Genomic DNA, 25,937 nt, shown 5'->3' on the forward strand with positions numbered 1-25,937 from the left:
CGAATTCTGGTCTCTAAGGGTGTCAGTCACCTGCTCACACCCCAGGCGCCACCACCCCACCCCAGGGCTCTGACGTCACCTCGCCTTGACCAATGAGCGAAGTCCCAGTGATGGGTTGAGGATGTGAATGTCAGCTGCCTCCCCCACCCCAGGCCCTGTGGTTGCAAAGATGCTCTAACAGGAAGCGGGTTGGAGGAGCTGCACGGCTTCCTGCTCCCCTAGGGCTGAGCAGGGCCAGAGGGGCGAGTGCCAGCCTGGGCCACGAGACACAGCCTCTCGCCAGGGTCCTGGCAGCTTCCTCTTCCACAGCTACTTCCGTGTAGCCGGGGGCCCCAGAGGCAGAGGCAGGAGCCTCTGCCTGTTGCCCAGGCCACCCTCCACCCCCCAGTTCGGAGCCCTGCCCCCTGGGGCCGGGCCAAGCCCAGAGGCTGGCTTGGGATCCTATGGGGGACTGGTAGGGCAAAGGTCTTGGGGGGGCAGAGGTGGCCGGGCCAGGGCCTGGGGGCTCCAGCCATGAAGTCTCGGCAGAAAGGAAAGAAGAAGGGCAGCTCGAAGGAGCGGGTGTTTGGGTGTGACTTGCAGGAGCAGCTGCAGCGTTCGGGCCAGGAGGGTAAGGAGGCGGCTCAGGGCTGCTGCTGGGTGGGGGGCATGGAGCTTCTCCGTCTGGTCCAGTCCGAGGGACAGAAGCAGCGCCCAGGTGCTCATGGCGAAGGGGCAGTGGCTTGGGGTCAGCACCCAGGAGGCTGAGGGGCAGGTGTGACAGGAAATGTGGCTGAGCGGGGAAGGCAGGGGAGCCCCCTTGTGTAACTACCTGGCGATGGGGCAGTTGGGGGTGAGGAGGGAGAGATGAGAAACCGAGAGAAGTAGGCAAAAGAGAGGTGACGGCATCACTGCTGGGGACAGAGCGGGAGGCTGGGGGGACAACAGGGTCAGCAGAGAAGTGATGGAAGGGCCCATGGATGGTCCTTGGGTCTGAATGGAAGGAGACAGGTGAAGGGCCCCAGGAGAGTCTGAGGGCGGCACTGGGGGGGACGGGGCTTTCCTGGTGGCAGCAGAGCGCCCAGGGGCGTGGTCGTGGGACTCTGGGCCCTCTACAGTCTTGAGGGCCACAGGTGAGGGTGTGGGGTGGGACCTCCCTCCCCCAGTCTCCGTGACCCTCCCTGTGCACAGGAGGAAGGGGTTCAAGGTGCAGGGCAAGGGGAGAAGCTGCCGAAATGGGGGACGTGAGTAGGGTAAGAGAGATGCCCTGAAACTGGTTAGAGGATAGGGGTGCAGTGTGCAAAGGGGTGGATGTGGGACTATCTGTGGGGCCTGTCTTCTGCCTCCCTGGGTTCCCATGAGGGGCTCGGAAGCCAGCGGGACCAGGGACAACCCTGGGCTCATCCTGGCATGGAGTAGCCACTCACGAACGTAGCTTGATTTGATTTGAAATTGACCGCAGGTGTCCTGGCTGCCCAGTCCGCCTTGTTTTTGGCACTTTGAGCTCCTCCCAGAGCAGGGCACGTTTCCCCCCCACCACCCCACCCCACCCCAATCTGTCATTTCCTCTTTGTCCTCTCCTCTGCTCTGGGCTGTGGCTCCTGCAGGGGAGGGAGGGTGATGGTGGTTCCTAGCTCATTTCCTGCCCTTAGCCCCGCCCCCTTGTCCCCAAACACCTCCTTCCCCTTTTCTCCTCCTCCAGAGGCCCCCATCCCCACTGGCCTCGGTGAAGGGAAACCCCGGGGCCCCAAAGAAGAGTGTTACACAGCTTCAACTGTGAAGGCTCTGCTCTGCCTTTCTCTTCTCCCTGTGCAGAGCCCAGCCGCCGGCACACGGCTGACTCTTGAGAACCAGGACTCTTGGCCAAGGGCCACATGATTCAATGGGGCTGATGTTCTCCCAGTTCTCTGCAAACCCTCAGTTCGGTCTCCTCACCCCGGTGCTGCCCTTCCCTGTGGCCCCTGGCAGCCCTGTGTTGAAACACAGACACCCCTGAGCCCGCCCAGACCCCACTCCTGTGTCCCCTCCCGGCCTCTGTCTGCATTCCCAGCCTGCGAGGGGCATGTTCTTTGGAAGGCATCTGGTGGCTGGAGCCTGGTCCTAGTGAATTCCAGAGAAGGAGAGAAGCCCCTCCTACCCCTCCTCAGAACTCCACCTGAGCCCAAGGGTGGCGTGGTCCTGGGCACGAGCAGTAGCGGCAGCCCCCCATCCCCCTTCCCCTGGCACAGACAGGTGGGAAGTGAAAGAACAGAGAGAGGCAATGGCTTCTCCCTCTAACCCAAGACCCCGCACAGAAGAAAGCCTGTGCTAGTGGAGATCTGTGTCCCGCTGAATTTATCCTCCCAGGTTAGCTCAGTTCTCCCCGTCCTCCCCCTCAGCGCCCTCTCCCTGCTCCCTCTCAGCGCCCTCTCCCTGCTCCCGGCCCTAGGAAGGCGGGTCTCTTCCTTCCCCAAGCCCTACCTGTTCTGAGTTCTTCCTTTTCCTAAATTTTATCTCTTTGCTGCCTTGTTCAGGTTTCTGATGCTCCAGGTCTCTACATTCTGGGCCCTCGTCCCTGCCCTGCCCCCATCCCCTGATGTCTCCACTGCTTGACTCCATCACCTCAGCCCTGTCTCTCACATTCATCTCCCATCCCAGGGCTCTGATCTCTGGCTCCTTGACTCTTCCTCCCCGCTCTGACTGTTATCTCTCCCCTCATCTCCTGGACCCATTTCCTCTGGGGCTCTGATACCTTTCCTTTCCCTTCCTTTCCTTTCTTTTCCTTTCCTTTCCTTTCTTTCCTTCAAGTTTATTTATTTAATTTAGTATTCTTTACACCCAGTGTGAGGCTCGAACTCCTGACCCTATGATCAAGAGTTGCATGCTCTTCCAGCTGAGCCATCTGGGAGCCCCTGGGTGGCTCTTTCTTAAGGAGGCTCTCACTCCCAACACACACTCGTGTGTGTGCACCGTTGGCACTTGCACAGCCCTCCGAGTGGGTGCCTGCTTAAATTCCACACTCTCGTGCCTTCCTTGTCTTACCCAAGTCCTGGCTCTGGGGTGCAGGAGGGCAAAGGGTGTGGACACCGGCCATACAAGGAGGGTTTAAAATCATGCTTGATAAGTTTATTGATTATTTCCTTCGTTCTGTATTTCCGTCTTACTTAATTACTCAGTTCCACCAAGAACTTGGAAGGGAAGTGTGTGGGTAAGCAAGCGCGTGGGATTCAGGTCTGTCACAGGGAGGTACACAAAACTGTGACAAAATTGTGACCCAAATCCCAAAAGTTTACAAAAAGATTGAATAAAATGACTGAAGGAATTGGGTTGAAGGAGAAACAAGAGGAGGAGGTAAGATTGGGAGCCAGAAATGCCTATCGGGTGATGCTGTGTGGTTTCTAGACGCGGGCTCTGAGCTTCCTGGTGATTCAAGTGAAGAGAGAAACATAATCAGGTATAAGACTCATAAAACCCATCAGAAAAAAAAAAAAAGACGGCTGAGGAGAAACAGCTCTTTCTGACACTGATACACGAGAGGTATTTCTTTGGTGAATCTTGGTTTATTGAACTTAGTCCTTTTCTTAGGCAATACTGCCTATTTCAGTCCCCAAGGGATGTCACCAAGCCTCATAACTGATGGATTACTTTGCTGAGTCCCGAGTAAACCATTATGGAGCACTGCTCTCTTCCAACACTGTGCTCCCTGCTGGGGAAAATGTTACTATGTGTCCGAGGTGTAGACACAAAAGAAACCAGTGATGACGGAGTGCGGTAAGTACTATAATACAGTTAGAAGCAAAGGGTTCGGGGGTGCCTGGGTGGCACAGCGGTTGAGCGTCTGCCTTCGGCTCAGGGCGTGATCCCGGCGTTGTGGGATCGAGCCCCACATCAGGCTCCTCCGCTATGAGCCTGCTTCTTCCTCTCCCACTCCCCCTGCTTGTGTTCCCTCTCTCGCTGGCTGTCTCTATCTCTGTCAAATAAATAAATAAAATCTTTAAAAAAAAAAAAAAGCAAAGGGTTCGGAATCGGAGGTGATGTTTGAAGCGTGTTTTGAGGGATCTTAGGAGTTGACCAGTCGAAGACAGAGGGAAGGGTATTTCCAGGCAAGGGGATAACATGAGTTATGGTACCAAGGCTTGTGCACGGAGTAGCAAAGGGCTGGTCAGAAGGTTTGTCGGGGCTGGGGGGGGGGGGGGGCCGCCTGGGTGGCTCAGTCGTTAAGCGTCTGCCTTCTGCTTAGGGCGTGATCCTGGGGTTCTGGGATCGAGCCCCACATCAGGCTCCTCCACTGGGAGCCTGCTTCTTCTTCTCCCACTCTCCCTGCTTGTGTTCCCTCTCTCGCTGGCTGTCTCTCTCTCTGTCAAATAAATAAATAAAATCTTTAAAAAAAAATGAAGGTTTGTCAGGGAATTGACGGGAGCTGACGCTGGGATAGGAGCTGGGCCCAGTTTGTGAACGGTCTTAACCTACTGTGTGGAGTTTATGTTTCACGCTAGATCTGCGAGGGGAGCAATGAAGATTGGGGTGAAGCAAGATGTTTAGGGAGCAAAGGATTTAAGGCAGGGAAGGCTTCAGAAGAATAAATATGTGGCCTCGTGAAGATGGGAATTCGCACTTGGTGTTGGAGGGTTTCCTGTGTCTGAGACACCATGTCAGAAAATACGAGAGACATCAAATTGGTCACTCTGTTTGGGCCTCAAAGAGGCCACCAAAAAAAAAAAAAAAAATTGGTCACGTTTAGAGCTTGTCCTTAAGGAGCTTAGTCTAGTAACAGGGGAGGGCCGGGGTCGGAGAGAGTACAACTCCTCGCACTCTTGGGTTTGGATCCTGGCCCTAGCTGGGTAATACTGGGTACTTGCTACTTCTTTGACCCTCAGTCTTCATATCTATAAAATGGGCACTAGAATACCTAAGGCACAGTGCTTGGCACATAGGTGTCATAGCTGTTTCTCTCCTGAACTGACCTGTCCCAGTTTTGTGCACCTTCCTATGACAGACCTGATGCCCACGCACTTGCTTACGAGAGGGGGTGCTTCACAATAGTCCCTGTCAGCTCTGCCCCATTTGGGTCGGGACACCTAATGTGCCTTCATCTTTTTTTTTTTTTTTAAGATTTTATTTATTTATTTGACAGAGAGAGAGACAGCAAGAAAGAGGGAACACAAGCAGGGGCAGAGGCAGAGGCGAGGGAGAAGCAGGCTCCCCGCAGAGCAGGAAGCCCGATGCGGGGCTCGATCCCAGGCCCCTGGGATGATGACCTGAGCTGAAGGCAGATGCCTAACGACTGAGCCACCCAGGCGCCCCAATGTTCCTTCATCTTATGCAGAGTGTTAAATAAATGTGCTTTCGAGACTTGTCCTGTTATTCCGGGTGCCCTTCCAACCAGACTGCTACCCCTTAGAAAATTCTGGGGTAGCAATTAAAAGTTACAAAGCGACAAATTTCAGTTCAACGAAGGCAGAGCTGTCTAACAGGAATGGGCGTCTGGAGAGGCCGAGCGCTCCCCCTCCCGTGGGCGGATTTATGCGGAGGCTCGGGACCCCATGGGCAGAGAGATCGCAGAGACACTGGCAGGCTGGAGCTGAGGGCCTCTAAGAATCCTCCCGACGGGTTTTTATTCATGAGCTCCGCTGCCAGTCCCCCCGAACCCCTTCGCTGGTGCTTCCATTTCTCAGGTCCCCTGTGGTCTCTGACCTCCCAGACCTGACCCGTCTCTCTCTGCCCCGTCTGTGTCCCCAGTGCCGCAGGTGCTGAAGAGCTGTGCGGAGTTCGTGGAAGAGTACGGAGTGGTGGATGGGATCTACCGCCTCTCCGGGGTCTCTTCGAACATCCAGAAGCTCCGGTGAGTCAGGCAGTGGGGGGAGGACTCTGCGGGCCAGGAGGCCAGGGAGCCGGAGGGGCGAGGGGGCAGAAGGAAACCCGGGTGCTAGGTGCTGTCTAAGGGAGGAGCTCTGGAGTCTCCTCAGGAAAGGCGGAGACAGGCACCTGTTCCCCCCAGGCTGGCGTGCGTGTGCTCACGGACACATGCGTCTCCGCTCCCACCTACAACCACCCAGCTTAAACAGTTTTGGGTACAATTCACCTACCAGAAAACTCACTCTTTAAACATGTACAGTTCAGTGATTTTTTTAGTACATTCACAAGGTCACGCCACCATCAGCACTATCTAATTCCAGAACATTTCATCAACCCCAAAAGAAACACCCCAAAGAGCCGCTCCACGTTTCTCCTTTCCCTCAGCCCCTCGAAACCGCTAGTCTACTTTCTGTCTCTATGAATGTGCCTTTTCTGCACGTTTCGGGTCAATGGAATCGTATACTTGGAACCTTTTGTGTCTGGCTTTTTTCCCTCCGCGTGTTTCCGGGGTTCACGCCCTCAGACGCTAGGGTCAGAGGCTAGCGCTTCATCTCCGTGCGGCTGGATCACGTTCCATCGTGTGGCCTCACCACCTTCGTTTATCCACCCATCAGCCGTCGGACATTTGGGTTGTTTCCCCCTCTTGGCTGTTCTGAATAACGCTGCTGTGCACACTCGCGTACAAGTCTTCGTGCGGACACGTGGTTTCAATTCTCTGGAGTATGGACCTAGGAGTGGAATTGCGGGGCCATACGGTTACTCGGTGACTCCACGCTGAACGTTTTAAGGAAGGGCCAGACCGCTTTTCCAGGGCAGCGCATCCTTTCCCACCCGTGCGAGGGTCCCGATTCCTCCACACCTGCCGGCACTTGTCGCTGTGTGTCCTTTGAATTACAGCCATCCTAGTGGGCGGGAGGTGACACTTCACCCAAATTCCCATTTCCCTAGTAGCTCGAGGCATCAAGCAAATGACCCGTTTGTAGAGCTTCGGAGAACTTTCTATTCAAATCCCTCGATTGTTTTTAAATTGGGTTATTTGTGTCCTTTGAGTTGTAGGAATTCTTTATGTATTCTGGATATTTTTTTGGAAAAGATTTTATTCATTTATGAGAAAGAGAGAGAGCAGAAGTCGGGGATGGTGGGGGAGAGGCAAAGGGAGAAGCAGACTCCCCGCTGAGCAGGGAGCCGGACAAGGGGCTTGATCCCAGGACCCTAGGATCATGACCTGAGCCAAAGGCAGACACTTCACCGACTGAGCCACCCAGGTCCCCCAATATATTCCAGATACTAAACACTTACCAAATCTATGCTTTGCAAATATTTTCTTCCATTCTGTGGGTTGTCTTCACTTTCTTTCTTTCTTTCTTTTTTTTTTTTTTTAAGATTTTATTTATTTATTTGACAGAGATAGAGACAGCCAGCGAGAGAGGGAACACAAGCAGGGGGAGTGGGAGAGGAAGAAGCAGGCTTCCAGTGGAGGAGCCTGATGTGGGGCTCGATCCCAGAACGCCAGGATCATGCCCTGAGCTGAAGGCAGATGCTTAACGACTGCGCCCCCCAGGCGCCCCCCTTTTTTTTCTTTTTTTTTCTTTTTTTTCTTTTTTTTTAAAGATTTTATTTATTTATGTGACAGAGAGACAGCCAGCGAGAGAGGGAACACAGCAGGGGGAGTGGGAGAGGAAGAAGCAAGCTCACAGCAGAGGAGCCCGATGTGGGACTCGATCCCGGTACGCCAGGATCACGCCCTGAGCCGAAGGCAGACGCTTTAACGACTGCGCTACCCAGGCGCCCCCCTTTTTTTTCTTTTTTGTCTTCACTTTCTTGATAGTGGCCTCTGACACACAAAAGTTTGTCATTTGATGTTCAACGTATCTATTTTTTCTTTGGCTGCTTGTGCTTTTCGTGTCTTATCTAAGAAACTGTTGCCTGACCCAAGGTCATGAAGATTTCACTAATGTTTCCTTCTTAGAGTTACACTCCGTTTTACACCTACCCAGAAACACATGTACATTCATCCCCCCACTTCTATTGAGTCTTACGTACCCCAACCTTGCTGCTCACACCCACAGCTGCATCCCTGTTCGTGCGCAGCCCGCTTCCCTAGCCCCTCCCCCACCCTCACACCCACGGCACACAGTGGCGTGCCTCACGTAGACACATGCCCCAACAGCCTCCTTCCAAGGCCCATGCACGTTGACCCTCGACCCTGCCTGGGCCCATGTGCGCAGCTCCCACCTCTCCCACCTTCCCCCAGCCCCCACCACTCCTGACCACTCTGCACCTCCCCAGGCAGGAGTTTGAGGCAGAGCGGAAGCCAGACCTGCGGAAAGATGTTTACCTCCAGGACATTCACTGTGTCTCCTCCCTGTGCAAGGCCTACTTCAGAGAACTGCCGGACCCCCTGCTCACTTACCGGCTCTATGACAAGTTTGCTGTGAGTTGAGAGGCAAGGGGGGTGGGAGACAAGGCTGAGGGGCGACTGCTCTGGTTTTGACCTCCCAAGTGTGTCCAATGCCAGACAGTGTCCTGTGATGCTGAGTGACCAAGACCGCACGAGAATGAAAAGCCCCCTCCCTACAAATCCCCCTGGCCTGCTAGCTCCGCCCTCCCATCCCTCTTCTCTTCGCCCTTCCTCCTTGAGGCCTGCAGATCGCACACAGTTCAGGGGTGAGACCAGGGGAAAGTAGAACCCAGTCGGAGAGCAGAGGGCCCTTGGAAATCACCTAGACCAGAGCTTCCTTACATTTAAGAGAATGACAACCCTTCTTAGAAGTCAACACTCTCAGGCATGGCCTCCAGGAGCGGACCGTGTGTTGAACATTTTTTGAATAAGAAAACGCATGACAAAACTGCTATCTTGAATTTAGTAACATTTTAAAAATAAGTTGCATTTTATTGAGCAGAATAGCATTTAGAAAGCCAGAATAGCAGCCCACACCATTCAGCCCACACAGGCTAGACTGGGTGGGCGTAGGCCTTCCTGGGCACCTCGGAATAACTCCACAGCCCCCGGAGCAGCCACGGGGAGGGACCACGGAGGTGTTCCTGTGCCAGAGCCTCCCGAGGAGTAAGTTGCTCAAGGTCACGAAGCTATTAAGCGGCATAGCCGAGACCCAGCTGCAGGCCTTGTGGGCCCCAAATTCTGAGCTCTGTCTGCTATGTCAGTGTCCTTTGAAAGATCTGGGGTGGGGGGTGGGGTGGGGTACAGCACAGAATTGTTTCCGAGAGTCGGGCTCAGCGCTCCCAGGAGTAAGCAGGGGCGGTGCTAGCTCGCGGACTTGTTTCTTGAATCTTCCTCCCGATCAGGATGCCGTGGGAGTGCAACTGGAGCCGGAGCGCTTGGTCAAGATCCTAGAGGTGCTTCGAGAACTCCCTGTCCCAAACTATAGGTGTGTGGGGTTCCCCTGCTCCCAGAGTCCCAACCACCCCAAACAGCCCTGGGGCCTTGACTTGTCTCTTCTCTTCTGGCTCCCACACCTCTACCCTACCCCTGCCCTGGGTGTTTCCTGCCTGGCCCCTGGCCCCTGATGCCTCCTTTCTGCAGGACCCTGGAATTCCTCATGCGACACTTGGTGCACATGGCCTCATTCAGTGCTCAGACCAACATGCACGCCCGCAACCTGGCCATTGTGTGGGCCCCCAACCTGCTGAGGTGGGTACACGGGTGAGCAGTGGGTGGGGGTCCGGGCAGAGCCGAGCACCCAGAGGCTGCTCAGGAATGGGTGTGGCTGTGCGGGTGCACTGGAGAGGGCTGCGGAGGTCTCGCAGAGGCCAGCGAGAAACAGGAAGGCTCAGAAGGACATTGAGTGGGATGGGGTTTACCCACTGGACACAAGGCCTTTGTGTGTTCTTACACTGTATCACTGAGCTCAGGGATTGGAGCAGGAAGAGTCCTTATGGAATGTTTGTTGAGCAAACATCTTACAGTCTCTTGAGAACTGGCCTGCATATCACTCTCTGTGATTCCAGGCAGACTCTGAGAAGTCCTGATATTCGTTATAACAAGGCAGTCTCGTGTGCAAAGGAAGTAGAGATTAATTCTGAGGGAGTGTCCAAGAGGGCTTCCTGAAGGAAGTGGCATTTGAGACTTGAATCATGAATGTAGTTTAAGAGGTGGGGAGATGAGGTTAAGGGCATGCAGGGTGGAAGGTGTAGGGTATTTTTAGGGAGAATTCGGATGGGGAAGTGTGGTGGGCCTGGAGGGGAATAACTCCACATCGCCACAGGTCTAAGGACATAGAGGCCTCAGGCTTCAACGGGACAGCAGCTTTCATGGAGGTGCGTGTACAGTCCATCGTGGTCGAGTTCATCCTCACGCACGTGGACCAGCTCTTCGGGGGTGCTGCTCTCTCTGGTCAGTGTCCCTCCCACCCCCCACGCCACCACACTCCGTCTGGAGTGTCATGTCAGAGTGAAAGAGGGCCTCAGAGGTCACCTAGCTCAGTCTCCAGGGTCTGCAGATGAGGGACTGAGTCTCAGGGAGGGATGCTGCTCACGGTCGCCTGGAGAAGACGCTGGGCAGATGTCGGAGTCCGTACTTGAGCACACCCCCCGCCCCCCCGTAAGTGCTTGAGCTCCTAAGCACCATCCTGGTTCTCAGGGCTACTGACTGATCGTTCGCACCCAGAGCCCACAGGGCCAATGTCCTGGGATCTCCTGCCCCTTGTCCCTGAGGATTCCCTCTTGAGGAGCTAGACACGGAGAGTCTGCCTCCAAAGGCCTCCGAGTACATCCCTAGCCTGGAAGTTAGTTGGTGAGTGGGAGGGAGCCACGAGGAGCTGGATACCTAAAGCCTTCTCTCATCTCTGTTCTTGGCCGGCCAATTCCTCTTCTTTTCCTAGGTGGGGAGACGGAGAGTGGATGGCGATCCCTTCCAGGGGCCCGGGGATCAGGCAGCCCCGAGGACCTTATGCCCAGGTCCCTGCCCTACCACCTGCCTAGCATCCTCCAGGCTGGCGATGGACCCCCACAGATGCGGCCCTACCACACGATCATTGAGTTTGCAGAGCACAAGTAAGGCCTCCTTCCGGGGCCCTCCTCCCCTGCACTGACCGCCAAGCTCCAGCCCTAATGATTTCTCTGTTCCTTCCAGGAGAAAGGGGTCTTTGAAGGTCAGGAAGTGGAGATCTATCTTCAATCTGGGTCGCTCTGGCCATGAGACCAAGCGTAAACTTCCGCGGGGGGCTGAGGACAGAGGTAAGTCTGGAGCGATGTAGGGGGAGCTCTGCCGAAGGTGTACCAGACCTCGGCTCTACAGACATCCGTGTCTTGCAGAGGACAAATCCGATAAGGGGACTTTGCGGCCAGCGAAGAGCATGGACTCGCTGAGCGCTGCAGCTGGGGCCAGCGATGGTGAGTGTAGGTGTGCACTTGGTGTGTGAGTACATGCATGCATAGGCCGGTGAACGCCTGTGTGCAAGCATGTCTGTGAACGTGTCTGCAAAGGAATAACAGTATTACGGGTGAGCGCGTTGTGTGTGCATTCCTGTGTGTTTGTGTGTGTGTACATGTGGCCACATGTGCTCACTAATTTCAAACATAGATAACAAGTGCCTATTACACACCAGCCACAGTCCCAGATGCTAGGTTGAGTAGTAAGTTTATCACCAGGTTCAGAGTGGTGTGTGTGTGTTTGTGTGGGGTGGGGGGCAGTGATGGCCAGTGACCGTAACTGCAGGGAGGGAAGGAGGTTCCCAGGTAAGTGGAGGCACAGTGCTGGCTGCGGAGCATTCGCGGGAGTGGCCCAGGGAAGCCGGGCCGGGGGCCTTCCAGGCTGTTCTGGCTCTCGGGCTTGAGAAAGCAGGGGACATTCTCCAGAGCCTTCCTGAGGTGTCCAGGCCCCTCGCAGCTGATGTTATTGCTCTCCTCTCTCTCCTCCACAGAGCCGGAGGGGCTGGCGGGACCCAGCAGTCCCCGGCCAAGCCCGCTGCTGCCGGACAGCTTGGAGAATGATTCTGTGGAGGCAGCAGAAGGTGAACAGGAGCCTGAGGCAGAGACCCTGGGGGGCACGAATTCTGAGCCAGGCACGCCACGAGCGGGGCGGTCAGTGATTCGCACCGGGGGCAGCAGCCGCGCAGAGCGCTGTGTTGGAGTCCACATCTCGGACCCCTACAATGTCAACCTCCCCCTACACATCACCTCCATCCTCAGCGTGCCGCCGAACATCATCTCTAACGTCTCCTTGGCCAGGCTCACCCGTGGCCTTGAGTGCCCTGCCTTACAGCCCAGGCCGAGCCCTGCCTCTGGCCTTGGCCCTGGCCCTGGCCCCCCAGGTGAGGACCCAGGGATTTCCCAGACTGGGAGAAGGGACTAGAACTCTAAGCTGAAGCTCTGATGCCAGGGATCCATCCTGGGAATGGCAGAGGCCTCAGGCCTCGGGCTTTGGGTGGTTACCTTCAGCTGCCTCCCTGGATTCCAGGCTGGAGGGATCCAGTAATATTATCAGGTTCTGTGGAATTCATGGAGAGAGGAACTCTGGTATCCTTCAGATCACTGATTTACCCAGGAATAGGAGTCTGTGTCAGACATATACAGTAGGGATTACTAAGTACAAGGTAAGGATACATCGTAGATGAAGATAATAATAATAATAATAATAATAATAATAATAATAATAATAATGGTGTGAATACTAATAGTTACCATTTACTGAAGGCTTACTCTGTGCCAGGCGCCGTGATAAGGACTTTGCAGGCATCAGCGTGTCTCATTGCCTCATAACCTTATGACACAGTAATTGCTGCTTGCATTGGAACCGGAGACCTAGGTTCAGCTATTTGCTGTCGATTTAGGTTGGAGGTGGCAGAGCTGGGATCTTGGACAAATCTGAGTCTTGCTTTTCTCCTATTTAAAATGAGGATAAATACCCTACATTATAGAGTTGTTTTGTGGGGACAAAACAGGACAACACGCTGTGCAATGTACAGCGTGGCACCTGGTGGGAGTTCAATCCGACAGCTATAAGCCAGTAGTTCGGGATATAGAGCTGAGAGGATCAGCCACAGGGAGTAGCTAGGCTGGGAGTATTGGGACTGTGTGGTAGCAGTGTTAGGAAGATCCACATTGGAAAGGGTCTAGGCTGGTCTTGACCTTTATGTTCCTGAGACTTCCTTTCTCCCAACAGATGAGAAGTTGGAGGCAAGTTCAGCTGCAGGTCCCCTGGCTGACGGTGGCCCAGAGGACATGGCCCCTGCCCTGGAGGACTGCCTGTCCCAGGAGGTGCAGGATTCCTTCTCCTTCCTAGAGGACTCAAGCGGCTCAGAGCCTGAGTGGGTGGGGGTGGAGGATGGGGAGGTGGCCAAGGCAGGAGCAGCAGGAGCAGCCTTCTCCCCTGGGGAGGACGACCCTGGGATGGGCTACCTGGAGGAGCTCCTGAGAGCTGGGCCTCAGGTAAGGAGGAGCTGTGCTGGGTTTGGGGGTGGCAAGGAAGCCAGAGGGTGGACAGGGCCACCTGGTCCTGAGCCCCGGTGCTATGCCTACAGGTGGAGGAGTTCTCTGTGGAGCCACCCCTGGATGACCTGTCTCTGGACGAGGCGCAGTTTGTCTTGGCTCCCAGCTGCTGTTCCCCGGACTCTGCTGACCCCAGGCCTGAAGGAGAGGAGGAAAGTGGGGAGGAAGTCTTCCTGAGTGCCTACGATGACCTAAGTCCCCTTCTGACACCCAAACACCCAACCTGGGAGGGTCCAGAAAGTCTGGAGGAAGAGACAGCAGGGTGTGGGAGACAGGGGGCTCCAGGGCACGCTGAGGAAGGGCAGGCATGCTGCAAAGTTGGGGAGGACAAGGAGACTGAGCCTGAAAGCACAAGGGACATCAGGGAGGAGGCTGAGGGGAGTCCAGGGAGTGAGGTGGAGGATGGAGAGGCAGCTGAGGAAGGAGGGAAGGCTGGGGGAAGCCAAGAGATGGTGGTCAGTTTGAGAGAAGGGAGCGGGGAAGAGACAGAGGCCAAGGGAGAGGAGTCCAAAGGTCAGCAGGAGGATGAGAGTGTGGAGGAAGCTAAGGATATGGAGGGAACAGGAGGAGAGCAGGGCAAAGACAAGGAGATGGAAAGAAAGACTGAGAGAGAGGAAGAGGCTGAGGAAGGAGAGGAAGGCCAGGTACAAGCCAGAAGCGACCCAGAGTGTGGGGTCCAGGAAAACCAAGTTGCTGAGGAGAGCTGGGAAGTTGTACACAAACAAGAGACGGAAGGAGGCAGGCAGGATGAGGGGAAAGGACAGAAGGGGCAGGAGCACCAAGAGGCCAGAGAAGACCAAAGAGATGGTGAAGATGGCAGAAGCCCAGAAGCAGCGGCTGGAGGAGAAGCAGGGGAGGTCAGCATGGACCGGGAGAGCAGGGACGGAGAGTCTGAGAGAGACCAGAGGGCTGGAGGTGACCATTTAGGAAAGGACTCCCTTCCTGAAGGGTCACACGTAGAGTCCCTGGAGGTTGACGGTGCCAGAGAGGGCAATTCCCAGTCCTCTGAGGCAGAACAGGCAGCCCCACAGCCACCCCAGCCAGAGGAGATGGAGCCTGAGGGGCAGCCCAGTCCAGAGGGCTGCAATCTGTGCCCCTGTCCTCTTGGCTCTGCTAGTGGTGTGAGCATGCGCCTGGCTTCCACCCTGGTTCAGGTCCAACAGGTCCGCTCTGTGCCTGTGGTGCCCCCCAAACCACAATTTGCCAAGATGCCTAGTGCAATGTGTAGCAAGATTCATGTGGCACCTGCAAGCCCATGCCCGAGGCCTGGTCGGCTTGATGGGACTCCTGGGGAAAGGGCTTGGGGGTCCCGAGCCTCCCGCTCCTCTTGGAGGAATGGGGGCAGTCTTTCTTTTGATGCTGCTGTGGCCCTGGCCCGGGACCGCCAGAGGACTGAGGCTCAGGGAGTTCGGCGGACCCAGACCTGTACTGGGGGTGGGGACTATAGCCTCATCCCCAGAACCTCCCCCTGTAGTATGATTCCTGCCTATTCTCCTCGGCCACTTAGCTGCCTGGAGCTCCCACCTGAAGACACAGAAGGGTCTGGACACCGAAGCCGGCATAGTCTGCCCCCCAGGGAACCCCAGCCCCCTGACCTTCTTCTGTCCCCCCAGCGCCGATCATACGCATTTGAAACACAGGCTAACCCTGGGAGAGGTGAGGGACTGTGAGTAGAACCATAGCACTGGGCAAAGAGGACAGTAAGTTGTCTCCAATCTCCAGGGTCCCAGACTAGCTGTCTCTTCTGCAGCCTGAGCAGCTGTAGTGCCCAACACCATAGGCTTTGACCCTCCAGCTTCTCCTTTTGACTGTGGGAAGCATTGCCTCAGTTGGTTTACCTGAGTTTGTCTCAGACACAAAGCACTTATCCCTTAGGATATTCCCAAGAAAGTCACCAAGATCCTGTTACCAGGGAGTGGGGTCATTGGTCAAAGGGAATAAAGAGTTGGCAGAATACTTAGAGTTTCTCAAAGTGAAGAATGAAGAGGGAACTCCAGCAAAGTTCCTGGCCTCCTCGAAGGCTGTGCACTTCCCTTCATGGAAGCCCAGGGTGGAGGAGGGGAGACAGGGCCAGGTCAGAGCCCATCACACATAAACACTTCTGAATTGCCCACCCTAATTCTGCTCTTGGATACCTCCTGACCCTCTTAGCTCTGTATCAGGAGGAACATGTCAAGGAGCTTGTTGAAGGCCTCAAAGCCCTCAAACGAGGGACTGGCCTCCTTTCAAGCATCCCTACCCTCTGCCTCCAGTTACCTTTAGGAAGAGAGGTCTTGTAGGGATCTCCCTGGCTTCTCCTTTGTCCTTTGGAATAACTTCCTCCCATTTCAGGGAAAGGGGATGGCATAACTCAGGCCCTGGGACTGCTTCTCCAGACAGGCTGGGGCCACAGGTCCCATTATAGTAAGAAGCGATGTCTCAGAATAAAAGTTGTACTTTTATATGTAAACAGCGTGGAGTCTCATTATTCTTATTAGAGTTGAGGTGATAGGGATCGCATTTTCATGTTTGGCAAAATGTCCCTTTGCTGTTGTTGCTTGGGTGCTTTTCCTCAGTTGTTGTCATGGAGACCTGTGGCTAGAAACTAGAGCTAGGTTCATGGCGGTCAGGAAATGAGGAAGAGAAACTTTTATTTACATAATGCTCGTTATGTACCAGTGAAGGCTAGGTATTCAACAAGCAAAGAATCTATGCCTTTGATTTTAGTCCACATAACAATTCTGTGAAGTTGGTACTGGTATCTCCATTTCACAGATGGGACACCTGTACAATGAGGTCAATTAGGGAGGCTAATTAAGCCAAAGGCTTGCCAAAGATCTCAGAGGTAAGAAGGGAGAGCGGTAGGTTTGAGATCCGAGTTCGTCTGGCTGCGGAGGCTAAACTCTTCTCATCACACCACACTGCTTTAGATCCATTAAGGGTAGGTCTTAACTGGGAAGAATGGGAATCAGCATCCTTCTCACAGCAACTGAAAGCCTCACAAAAACTGGAAGCCCTGGGAGATCTTTGGGTGGGTAACTGCTGACGCTAATACAGAAGAGTATATCCAGAACCGTCCCCCTCTCCAGTGGACACCAAAAGAGTGTCCTGATCCAAGATGGCCTCCCAAGTAGCCCTTGTTAAAGATGGCGTCTCCGTCCGACTTCCTTCCCTTGATCTAAGTCAGCTTCGCTCCCTTCCACCACTAAAAACGCCTTGTCCAGCGGAAAGATGGTAGCACACATTAGTTGTCTTTCTCCCGTTCGTGCCGAAAGCCACAAAGACTTCAATGTCATTCTCCGCGGGTCCCAGGTAGTTCCTTCTTCTCCGCCCAGGCAACATCCCCACCCATCCGGATCTTTCAGCCTCATCAAGCGAGAACGACCGGAAGTGGGGCGGCTCAGCGGCTGAGGAGGCTGGGCGGGTCGAGAGAGACACTTCCGCCCCTCACCAACATGGCCGCAGGCCGGGAGTGCGCATGAGCAGCTGTCCATGGAACTCTCCGAGTCCGGAGAGGGAGAACACGGTCAGGGGAGATCGGCGGCTGAGGCGGCCTCGGCCGGTGAGTTCGGGACCGGACGCGAGTCGGGAGTCTGGAGTCTGGGTGGGCCGGCAGGCAGGGCAGCCTGGATTTTGTTTCCGTTTTCAGGTGGCGGACCTCCCGGGGAGGAAGCCTTTGTTTTGAGGGAGGGGGCCGTGCCCGCTTCTTTCTCTCCCGCCCCCCTTTGTGGGCCGAGCGCACTCCCCGCCCCCGAGCGCGCGCGTCCCCGCCCTCCTGCGCTGCCAGCCGCGGGCCGGGACCGCGGGCCCGCCGAGCCCCGCGCCCTTTCCTGCCAGCCCGGCGCAGCGCCGGGCCGCGGGGCGAGCGCGGCGGCCGCCCGGGCTCCCGGGCTCGCGGGCTCGCGGGCTCGCGCCTCCTGGCTGCGGGCCCTGCGGGGTGACGCCGCCTTCTCGGGCAAGGTCGGGGCGCCGGACTTCTTTCGGGACTTGGTGATTTTCCCCTTTGTGTCCAGACTTAGCAGGGGCTCTTGCTGGGCCCTCCTGGCCCGAGCGTGCACGCCACAACATCCTGTCCGCGTTTCCGTGTCGCATCCCCTAATGCTCAGGAAATGCTTCCGGATGTCCAACTAAGATTTGAATAAGCAGCCTGACCCGGTTGCTGGGTGTCCTCAGAGGCTGCCCCTGGCTGACAGCTGTGGGCGATAGAGACGCCTCCTGTGCCCTGCCGTCTCTTCCATCGCCTCCTCCTGCAGTCAGCGCAGAAGCCTCGGAGGGCACTTCCTCCGTAGGTTTGAGGATGGACAGGTAGGTGGTACCGAAACGCTGGTGCTACTTCCCCTTAGGGACTGGGATCTTCTTGCGGCGCTACTTCCTCCGGACAGTTTCACTTTCAGTTCTTTTTTGTTGTTGTTGTTGTTGTTGTTGTTTGTTTTGGGTTTTGGTGGGGTTTTTTGGTCAACAGTTTCCTTCAATGAGGACTTTCCAAGGCTCATCCGCTGAAGGTTTTCCTTAGATAGGAAAGGTTTGGGGACCTTATGGGTAGAGACTTGGCCAAAATCTTACCCGTTCGTGTGGGGGAGAATTTTGTTGCTTTGTACACGGAACTGTATCCTTCTGGAGACATTTGTCTTCTCAGCTCTTTGTTTTTCCTGCCCTCTGGCTGGGTGTCAGGGTCCCAAGGCGGGCACCTTGCCAATGAGTTTCTTTTCCATTGTCTCTCCTTCCGAACCTTGAGCCTGGAGTTTTTTCCCTTCTTGCTGAGGTTCAGTTGATTTGGAGTTGTCATGGCAACATTTTAGCAACTGTGTTGTTCTACAGGAAGGCTTGGTGAAGAAAATAGAAGAGGCTTGAAAATGATACACTTGGACTTCGGGGTCTTTAACAAATGACATAAATTTGGACACCCCAAAGCAGGAGCCCAAGGGGCCAAGTAGAATGAGGCCCAAGGGCCAAGTATGTTCTTAATGGTTCAGGGAGGTTTCCCCTTCCTAGATTTGAGAACAGAAATTTTTTGGTACGTTATGTGGCTGAGAAGCTGGAAGAAGCACCAGCGTCCAACGGCCCTGTGTTTTTGATAGTGGTGGTCTAAACATGACCTTCCTAACCCCGAAGTCGTGGCCCTTCGTGATAACTTCAGTCATGATCCATCCAGAAAGATATTGTTTCTCAGTCTTTAAGTATAATCATCCCCCTCCACCATGACTTGGAGCGATAATGGAGGGCCAAGGAGCACTGTAGAGTTACTTTTTCAACCACTGTAGCTCACTTCTCAGCATCAGAATGGAGGAAACGGATTGTCCTCTGTAGACTGATTGGATTTTGTTCTTGGCTGAGTCTTCATGGAGCCTAGCTTCTTGAAACAGAGAGGCCGTTCAGTTTCCTGGACTCACGGCAAACTCCCTGATTTCTATCAGGACTTAGCACTCAGGCCTGTGAGGCAGGAGATACGAAGACTTCCAAAGGAGGACCAGCTCCTCGGATGTGCCCCCTTACAGAGAGATGAAGGGGTGAGTGCAGAAGAGGTAGGGTCTGGGGTGGGAGATGGGAGGCCTGGGAGAATGCGCAGTGGCTAAGAGCACTGGCTCTGGAGTCGGACAGACCTAGATTCTGGTTTCAGCTCCATCACTTACCAGCTGCGTGATCCAGTTTCTCATCTACAATATGCAAGTAGTGCTGCTTACCCTGTCGTGCTGTTCTTAGTATTAAATGATAACGCGTGTGAAGTGCTTAGCTCAGTGCTACGCACGCAGTAAACACTCAGTAAATACTAGCTGTTGTTATTCTAACCTAACCCAGCGTCTGTTGGGGATGCCGTTGAGTTTGGAAGCCACATGGGTCAGTGAGCTTTTTATTCCCTTCCCTTTTTCTTTCGTCCCATCGCAAACAGGCAGCAGAAAACAGCTGAAGCTGAAGAGGGGACAGTGCAGATTCAGGAGGGTGAGTGGTAGAAACAGACCTGAGACCCAGGGCCCAGCCTGGCCTCTCCCCCTCCCCCATGGGCATGTCTCCTGTGCACCCTGGTCCTTCTGAATGACACGCAGGTGGAACAGAGGGAGAAAGGCAGTAAGGCGCAGACTTGTCCTTTGCTCTTTTAATTCAGGTGCAGTGGCAACGGGGGAGGACCCCACCAGCGTGGCTATTGCCAGCATCCAGTCAGCTGCCACCTTCCCTGACCCCAACGTCAAGTACGTCTTCCGAACTGAGAATGGGGGCCAGGTAAGGGAGGGGGCCAGGTGCCGGCAGGTGCTACCTGGGGTTGGGTTGGGGTTGAGGGAGGTAATGAGCCTGTCAAGGGGAGACCTGGCTTGGAGGAGGCGGTGAAGATGTGGATTCCCGCAGGGGTGGGAGGCTGGGGGGGGGGTCTGGGAGGAAGAGGTTTGGAGTAGAGGTTGGTGTGGGGTGAGGGCTAGGCTGAAACCCCTGGGGACAGAAGGGGGACTGGCTGAAGCTTTGTCTCTGAAGCACTTTTGTTTCGGGGCTCTGTCTGAGAGAGGCTTTATAAGAATCCTTGGGTCCCCAGCCTTGACTCTTGTATTCTCTGCCCACCTCTCCCTTGCCTCCTGCTTCTAGGTGATGTACAGGGTGATCCAGGTGTCTGAGGGGCAGCTGGATGGCCAGACTGAGGGGACTGGCGCCATCAGTGGCTATCCTGCCACTCAGTCCATGACCCAGGTACCAGGGCCTAGGCTGGGGAGGGGACTGGAGCTCCGAGGAGTAAGATGAAGCCAGCCGGACCCGTGAGATGGGGGTGGGGTTAGGGGTGGCGAAGCATCTGAGGCTGCGTTGTCCCAAGGTACTAGGTTTTCCCTTTCTGGATGTTTCTCCCTCCTTCCCACCGGGGGTAGAAGCTGCACAGTAGCTCAGTGAGATGTCTTTGACTGTCCCTGGACTCCGTTCTGTTGTTCTCCTTCCCAGGCGGTGATCCAGGGTGCATTCACCAGTGACGATGCAGTTGACACAGAGGGGACAGCCGCCGAGACGCACTATACTTACTTCCCCAGCACTGCAGTGGGAGATGGCGCAGGGGGCACTACATCAGGCAGTACAGCAGCTGTTGTCACTACCCAAGGCTCGGAGGCGCTGCTGGGGCAGGCGACCCCTCCCGGCACTGGTGAGCTCTGTGAGGGTGCCGGCTCGAGGGGCTAGGACAGGCTGTGGGACATGGCTGGGGGCGGTGGGCCTTTCCCATGGCCCCTTAACGCTCACCGAGACCTGGCCAGGCAGTGAGTCCGGGGCTGCCCTTCAGCAGGAGGAAGTATGCTCCTTTTTAGAGGAGGCTCCTAGGACCTTGACCCCAGAGCTTGGTGAGGCTCCTGAGTCCCATGTCCTGACACAACCTGCCCTGCATCTTCACAGGACAATTCTTTGTGATGATGTCACCACAAGAAGTGTTGCAAGGAGGAAGCCAGCGCTCCATCGCCCCCAGGACTCATCCTTATTCCCCGTGAGTAACCCCCGGTTCTTCTTGGCTGCCACGGTGGTCTTGATCCCTGCCACCCCCTGTGTCATTCCTCACGCCAGCCTCCAATCTTATGTTCAGTCCTTCCCTTAACTCTGGCCGCCCTGGGCTCTGTTGTCAGGAAGTCAGAAGCTCCCAGGACGACTCGGGATGAGAAACGCAGGGCTCAGCATAATGAAGGTAAGTACTGTCTGGTGGGATTGGGGCCAGCCGTGGTGTCTGAGCGGGAGAGCTTAGGGAGCCCTGCAGGGCCTGTGGTGAGTTCTCACGGAGTCACCTTGTCCTCCCCGTTGCCCCACAGTTGAACGCCGCCGCCGAGACAAGATTAACAACTGGATTGTGCAGCTGTCCAAGATCATCCCAGACTGCTCCATGGAGAGCACCAAGTCTGGCCAGGTCACGGAAAGACCCTGGTAGTGGGCAGGGTGCCTGAATTCTGTCTCCTGGTATCGTTTCCAGAAATGGTAGTGAGGGCACACACGGCAGTAATCTTTGCTTATCTTTCTCCAAGGTTCCTGTATCCCTGTGAAATGTTCTACCACTCTCGTTAGGGGAAAAATGAGGTCCAAAGTGTGAGTGTGCTTTGGGAAGGCAAGCCAGGTGTCACATACTTTAGTCCTCATTTCGTTGGCCTTTTCTTGCAGAGTAAAGGTGGAATTCTGTCCAAAGCCTGTGATTACATTCAGGAGCTTCGACAGAGTAACCACCGCTTGTCTGAAGAACTGCAGGGCCTTGACCAGCTGCAGCTGGACAATGATGTGCTTCGACAGCAGGTCAGACCCCTCCTCAGTTCAGCCCTCCTCCACCCCACAGCCCGCGAGCCCCTGTGGGACGCCTGCCTCTGGTTTCCGCAGAGAGGGCTTCATCTTTCTGCCCCCACTAGCGGATGTCTGAACACGTTTGGGGATGCGGCTGTGCCGGCTTTTCTGCTCACTCTCTCCGTGGCCTCCTTTCCGTGTCAGGTGGAAGATCTTAAAAACAAGAATCTGCTGCTCCGAGCTCAGCTGCGGCACCACGGGGTAGAGGTCGTCATCAAGAACGACAGCAATTAACTGCGGGGACTTGGAAGCTTCGGGCCCCGACCACCCCTCTCCGAGAACTGCACATAGCCCAGGAGCAACCGGCTAACCCCGTGCCCCTTTCCTTCACTGCCCGCTTCTGGCGGGGGACCAGGGGGAGTTGAGAAGGCGTGGCTTTGAACCGAGGCCCTGTCATGGGGCCGCCTGCAGTGGTGTGAAACACATGTGGGCGCACACTGACAGCCTTGCCTGGCCCCACCGCACAGCCCCCCGGGCCCATGTGCCCTTGCAGATGCATGTGCTGTCTCCGTGCTGGATACCGGACACACACGACGAGGGGGCTTGCCCTGGGCTTGCTCAGAGTGCCAGCAGAGGGGCTGCTGACCAGCGATGCTCTGGCTTGCCCCAGGACTCTGGCACTTCACTGGGTCTTCTTACCCCGGAGCTCGACTCAGACAGATGTGCACTCGAGGACTCTGGGGAACAGGCTGCTTCGCAGTGGCTGCTGCCCCAGGAAGAGGAGACCGACCAGCAAGCAGCTAAGGCCTATGCAGAAGTCTCTGGAGCCAGGGAGAACAACAGACAGGGGCCCACGTGGGGCCTTCCCCTTGTGGGGATGGTTTTTCCTTTTCTTTTTTTCTCTTTTCCTTTTCTTTCTTTCTTTTTTTTTTTTTTTTAAGATAAAACGTCCAGAGCCACTGTTGTCACCTGGTTTTCCTCCTTTTGTGGGCCCTGGGGCGGAAGGGAGGGAGGTGCATTGCACTTTGCCCAGTAAGGGTTGGGCCGCGGTTAGGGTGGGGTGCTGCTCCCGTGTTCCTTAACCTGAGTCCCAGCGCCTGGGCCAGACCAGTGTGTCGTTTCCCCCGCCCGCCGCCGCGCTGGGCAATCGCAAGATTTCCCTAGCGAGCTGGTGTCCGCGAACAGGTGCTGCGGGGGCGGTGCGGGAGGCGGTGCCTTCGCTTCCGGTTCCGGTTCTGGATGCGGGAGGGCGGGGGAGATGCTGCAGGCACCGAGGGGGCGGCCCGGGGCAGCATTCCTGTGGCTCGCCGTGGCGGCGCGCACCATGGCTGGAGGTACCTGCCGAGAGAGACCAGGGACCTCGTCCCGTCCTACCTGCGACCCCCCCCTCCGGGAGCGCGTGGAGCCCCCGGGAGGAGGTGTAGCGGAGGGGCGTGGCTCGGAGGTCCGCACGCCCCCGCTCCCGGGCTGGGACGCTGCCAGGTGGAGGGGCGCCGCGCTAAGGTGCCGGGCAACCCTCTCCGCTCAAGGCTCTCTTGCCTCCTTTCTCAGCGCCCACGGTCTCGCTCCCTGAACTGCGTTCGCTGCTGGCCTCCGGCCAGGCCCGGCTCATCGATGTGAGATCTCGGGAGGAGGCGGCAGCGGGGACCATCCCGGGGGCGCTCAATATCCCGGGTATGGGACAGAGAGGACGCCCGTACGGGTGGCCTAGAGGCCGTCCAGGAGGGGCTCATAGGGCGGCGTGGGGAAGGCACGGTCCCCGGGGTCCTGTATTCCTCTAAGCCCCACCCCCACTCCAGCTTGCTGGAGAAGAGCTGGTGGGAGGCGGATCCTGGCAGCGGAACTGGTCCTTCCAGTTCGAGCGGATAACAGGCGGCGAGGAAGGGGCGGACCCGCTTTTCTACGCTTGACCTCCCCCAGGCTGGGTACCCGCGCGCCGCTCCTCCCTGCTGGGGGAGTGGCTCCGGTTCACCTGTTGGGGTGCCCTCCTGCGCAGGTGGGCCTGTCTGGAGCTTGAGGTTGGAGGGGAGGGGTAGTGGTCACCGTATGTTGTTTTGGGGCCCTCTGGAGATGTGTCGGGGCCGGGACCCAGTCCTTCCAGGCCCGGTCTGAACCTGAGATCTCCCCTCGACTCCTCCCAGTGTCGGAGCTGGAGAGTGCCCTGCAGATGGAGCCCGCTGCTTTCCAGGCTCTGTACTCCACCGAGAAGCCGAAGCTGCAAGATGAGAACCTCATTTTCTTCTGTCAGATGGGCAGACGGGGCTTGCAGGCCACGCAGCTGGCCCAAGGCCTTGGATACACAGGGTATGGGGAGGGTGCGGAGCCCTAGCTGGGGAGGGACTGGGGACTGCCTCCCGGGCCTCTCCTTCCTCACCCCCTTTGTCTCCACAGGGCTCGCAACTTCGCAGGAGCCTATAGAGAATGGTCCCAGAAAGAAGGTTAGGGTGGCTTCCTGCTGGCCCCTTCTCCCTCGCCCCCATCGCCACCTAAGCTGAGAGTGATGAAGGGGCTCACTCCTCAGGTTGGACAGCTCCTTACTGTGCTGTGCACGCACAAGTATCAAATAAAGAGCATTTAATCAAAATATTGGAAGCACTTAATTTGTCAGGTGGACTGCAGATAGTCCCAATCTTAACCTAGACTTCAGTTCAGCCCTGAGTCCTCCGTTCATCTGGCCCCTACCTTGCACCCTCCACTCCCACCCCCCGAACTCCAGCGGCTTCCTGAGAGTATGATATTCTCCTAGAACAATTGTGTGTGTGTTTAAAGATTTTATTTATTTATTTGAGAGAGAGGGAGAAGCAGACTCCCCAATGAGCAGAGAGCCCGATGCGGGGCTGGATCCCAGGACCCCGTGATCATGACCTGAGCCAAAGGCAGATGCTTAACTGACTGAGCCACCCAGGCGCCCCTAGAACAATTGTGTTCAGCCCAGGATACACATGGGAATCCTCTGGTACCTAAAAACAAACAAATAAAAAAATGTTTGGCCCCTGTCCCAGATTTGGAATCTTGGGGGTGGGACCTGGGTAGTAGTGACAGGCTTCACTTGGCCTGGCTGCTATGACTGTTCCTTTACATAGTGTCTGTGGCTGCTTTTGTGCAAAAATGGCAGAATAGCGTGACAGGGACTCTATGTCCTTCGAATCGTAACATTTTTACTATCTAGTCCTTTATAGACGTGGTTTGCCTCCCCTTGGCCCAGACCTTCAGGTCCCCAGCCCCAGCCTCACCTCCTTGAGACTCTGTCACTGGCTTGAGGAAATGGAAGGGCAGTGCTCAGCAGTGAGCGACAGGTGTCACTCTTCATGCCCACAGGTGGGTTAAACAAGGATTGCAGGTGTGAGGACGCCTCCTGCGCCACCAAAGACAGGGCCCAGTTTTTATCAACACTGTTCTTTGATCCAACACTGGATTGAACAAAATTAAATTGGTAAAGAAAATGAAAAAGCATGTGCTTGCTGACAAAATTCAGCACTACACAGCAGGTATGTAACTTCCCTCGAGTGTGGGGCACGATGCGTATCTTTCCAGACCTTTTACATATTTTCGCGTCAGAATTCTGACTTCTTAAGTTTGGTATTTGAAGCTTTTATTCCTTGAGGTGCCCGGCTGGCTCAGTCTGCAGAGGACGCAGCTCTTGATCTCAGGGTTGTAAATTCAAGCCCCACGCTGGGTGTAGAGATTACTTACAAATAAAATCTTTAATAAATAAAATTTTATTCCTTTATTTGTGGAAGAGAAAGTTGGGTTACAGATGGACCCAATTTTCTGAATTTTCAAGTTTCTGGAGAAATCCTTTCAGACATATCCTGCATTCCTTGCCTTTCTCTGCCCTTCTGCCTCCTGGACCAGAGGACCCAGGCCCCTCCTACATCTTTCATGTCACAGCCCGCCCTGCACCATCATGACATCTGCCTGCCTGGGCACTCCAGCTTCTCTGTCACGGCTCTCCCATCCTCTCCCTGGATAAACCACAACACATTACCGTCCGAACTTAGCTGGGTAGTGCTGGGTCTGTAGATAGATTGAAATATGGGAGTCTAGGTCAAGGTTTGGCAAATGGTAGGTGTCTGTTCTTCTTTCCTCAAATACCCACATCCCTTTTGTTCTCAGACTGGTTGGAAGTTTTTCCCGGGGTCTAATTTCCATCTTTGTTTGCATCTTAACTGTTCTAGTCTTTTTTTCCCCCTCTTCAAGTATTATAATTTAATTATAGCATTTCTTTTTTTTCTTTCTTTCTTCCTTCCTTTCTCTCTTTCTTTCGCATACTTTCCCTACAATAAAATGCACAGTTAAGTGTTCAGTCCGTTTAGTTTTGTCAATTGTATGCTCCCTTGTAACAACCATCCTGATAAGATCTAGAACACTGAAATCCCCAGAGTTTTTCTGGGGCCCCCTTCCACTCAGTTCCATCCTTAATCTTTTCTTCTTTTTTTTTTTTTTTTTAAGATTTTATTTATTTATTTGAGAGAGAG

General features: G+C 55.3%; 3 protein-coding genes and 1 long non-coding RNA gene across 14 annotated transcripts; 3 read left to right on the forward strand and 1 right to left on the reverse strand.

Annotated features, from left to right (window-relative positions):
* The first annotated feature begins 199 nt into the window (after nt 1-199).
* On the forward strand, nt 200-15,712 carry ARHGAP30 (Rho GTPase activating protein 30). Of its 3 annotated transcripts, none has more exons than XM_026487380.4 (12): nt 200-610; nt 5,698-5,800; nt 8,104-8,248; nt 9,121-9,203; nt 9,359-9,466; nt 10,041-10,168; nt 10,656-10,827; nt 10,907-11,010; nt 11,089-11,166; nt 11,697-12,086; nt 12,938-13,203; nt 13,296-15,712. In XM_026487380.4, the coding sequence occupies exons 1-12, from the start codon at nt 514-516 to the stop codon at nt 14,931-14,933; spliced, it is 3,312 nt and encodes a 1,103-aa protein (XP_026343165.2). In that variant the 5' UTR covers nt 200-513; the 3' UTR covers nt 14,934-15,712. The 3 variants fall into 3 exon arrangements, with proteins under 3 accessions (XP_026343165.2, XP_057170738.1, XP_026343167.2); XM_057314755.1 differs by having other exon boundaries at nt 207-610; nt 12,938-13,032; XM_026487382.4 differs by lacking the exon at nt 200-610 and having other exon boundaries at nt 5,727-5,800; nt 8,108-8,248.
* Nucleotides 11,396-16,618, reverse strand: LOC130544188 (uncharacterized). Its single transcript, XR_008960256.1, has 3 exons — nt 15,520-16,618; nt 12,457-13,401; nt 11,396-12,329 (listed from the first exon to the last, which is right to left on the reverse strand). It is a non-coding gene; the product is annotated as an uncharacterized LOC130544188 (long non-coding RNA).
* A 47-nt stretch (nt 16,619-16,665) lies between these two features.
* On the forward strand, nt 16,666-22,418 carry USF1 (upstream transcription factor 1). 8 transcript variants are annotated; one of them, XM_048225252.2, is made up of 11 exons: nt 16,666-16,804; nt 17,349-17,547; nt 19,130-19,179; nt 19,343-19,458; nt 19,813-19,914; nt 20,158-20,353; nt 20,599-20,686; nt 20,823-20,881; nt 21,003-21,097; nt 21,346-21,474; nt 21,664-22,418. In XM_048225252.2, exons 2-11 carry the CDS (start codon nt 17,540-17,542, stop codon nt 21,751-21,753), a joined length of 933 nt encoding a protein of 310 aa, XP_048081209.1. In that variant the 5' UTR covers nt 16,666-16,804; nt 17,349-17,539; the 3' UTR covers nt 21,754-22,418. The 8 variants fall into 8 exon arrangements, with proteins under 8 accessions (XP_048081209.1, XP_044235765.1, XP_044235767.1 ...); XM_044379830.3 differs by lacking the exon at nt 17,349-17,547 and adding an exon at nt 18,657-18,749; XM_048225251.2 differs by having other exon boundaries at nt 16,703-16,804; nt 17,256-17,547.
* Nucleotides 22,419-22,693: 275 nt separating this feature from the next.
* On the forward strand, nt 22,694-24,052 carry TSTD1 (thiosulfate sulfurtransferase like domain containing 1). 2 transcript variants are annotated; one of them, XM_026487386.4, is made up of 4 exons: nt 22,694-22,793; nt 23,011-23,133; nt 23,601-23,763; nt 23,851-24,052. In XM_026487386.4, the coding sequence occupies exons 1-4, from the start codon at nt 22,718-22,720 to the stop codon at nt 23,900-23,902; spliced, it is 414 nt and encodes a 137-aa protein (XP_026343171.2). In that variant the 5' UTR covers nt 22,694-22,717; the 3' UTR covers nt 23,903-24,052. The 2 variants fall into 2 exon arrangements, with proteins under 2 accessions (XP_026343171.2, XP_026343172.2); XM_026487387.4 differs by lacking the exon at nt 23,011-23,133 and having other exon boundaries at nt 22,701-22,793.
* The last annotated feature ends 1,885 nt before the right edge of the window (nt 24,053-25,937 follow it).

This window comes from Ursus arctos, unplaced genomic scaffold (assembly GCF_023065955.2).
Source record: "Ursus arctos isolate Adak ecotype North America unplaced genomic scaffold, UrsArc2.0 scaffold_2, whole genome shotgun sequence".
Lineage (NCBI taxonomy): Eukaryota > Metazoa > Chordata > Mammalia > Carnivora > Ursidae > Ursus > Ursus arctos.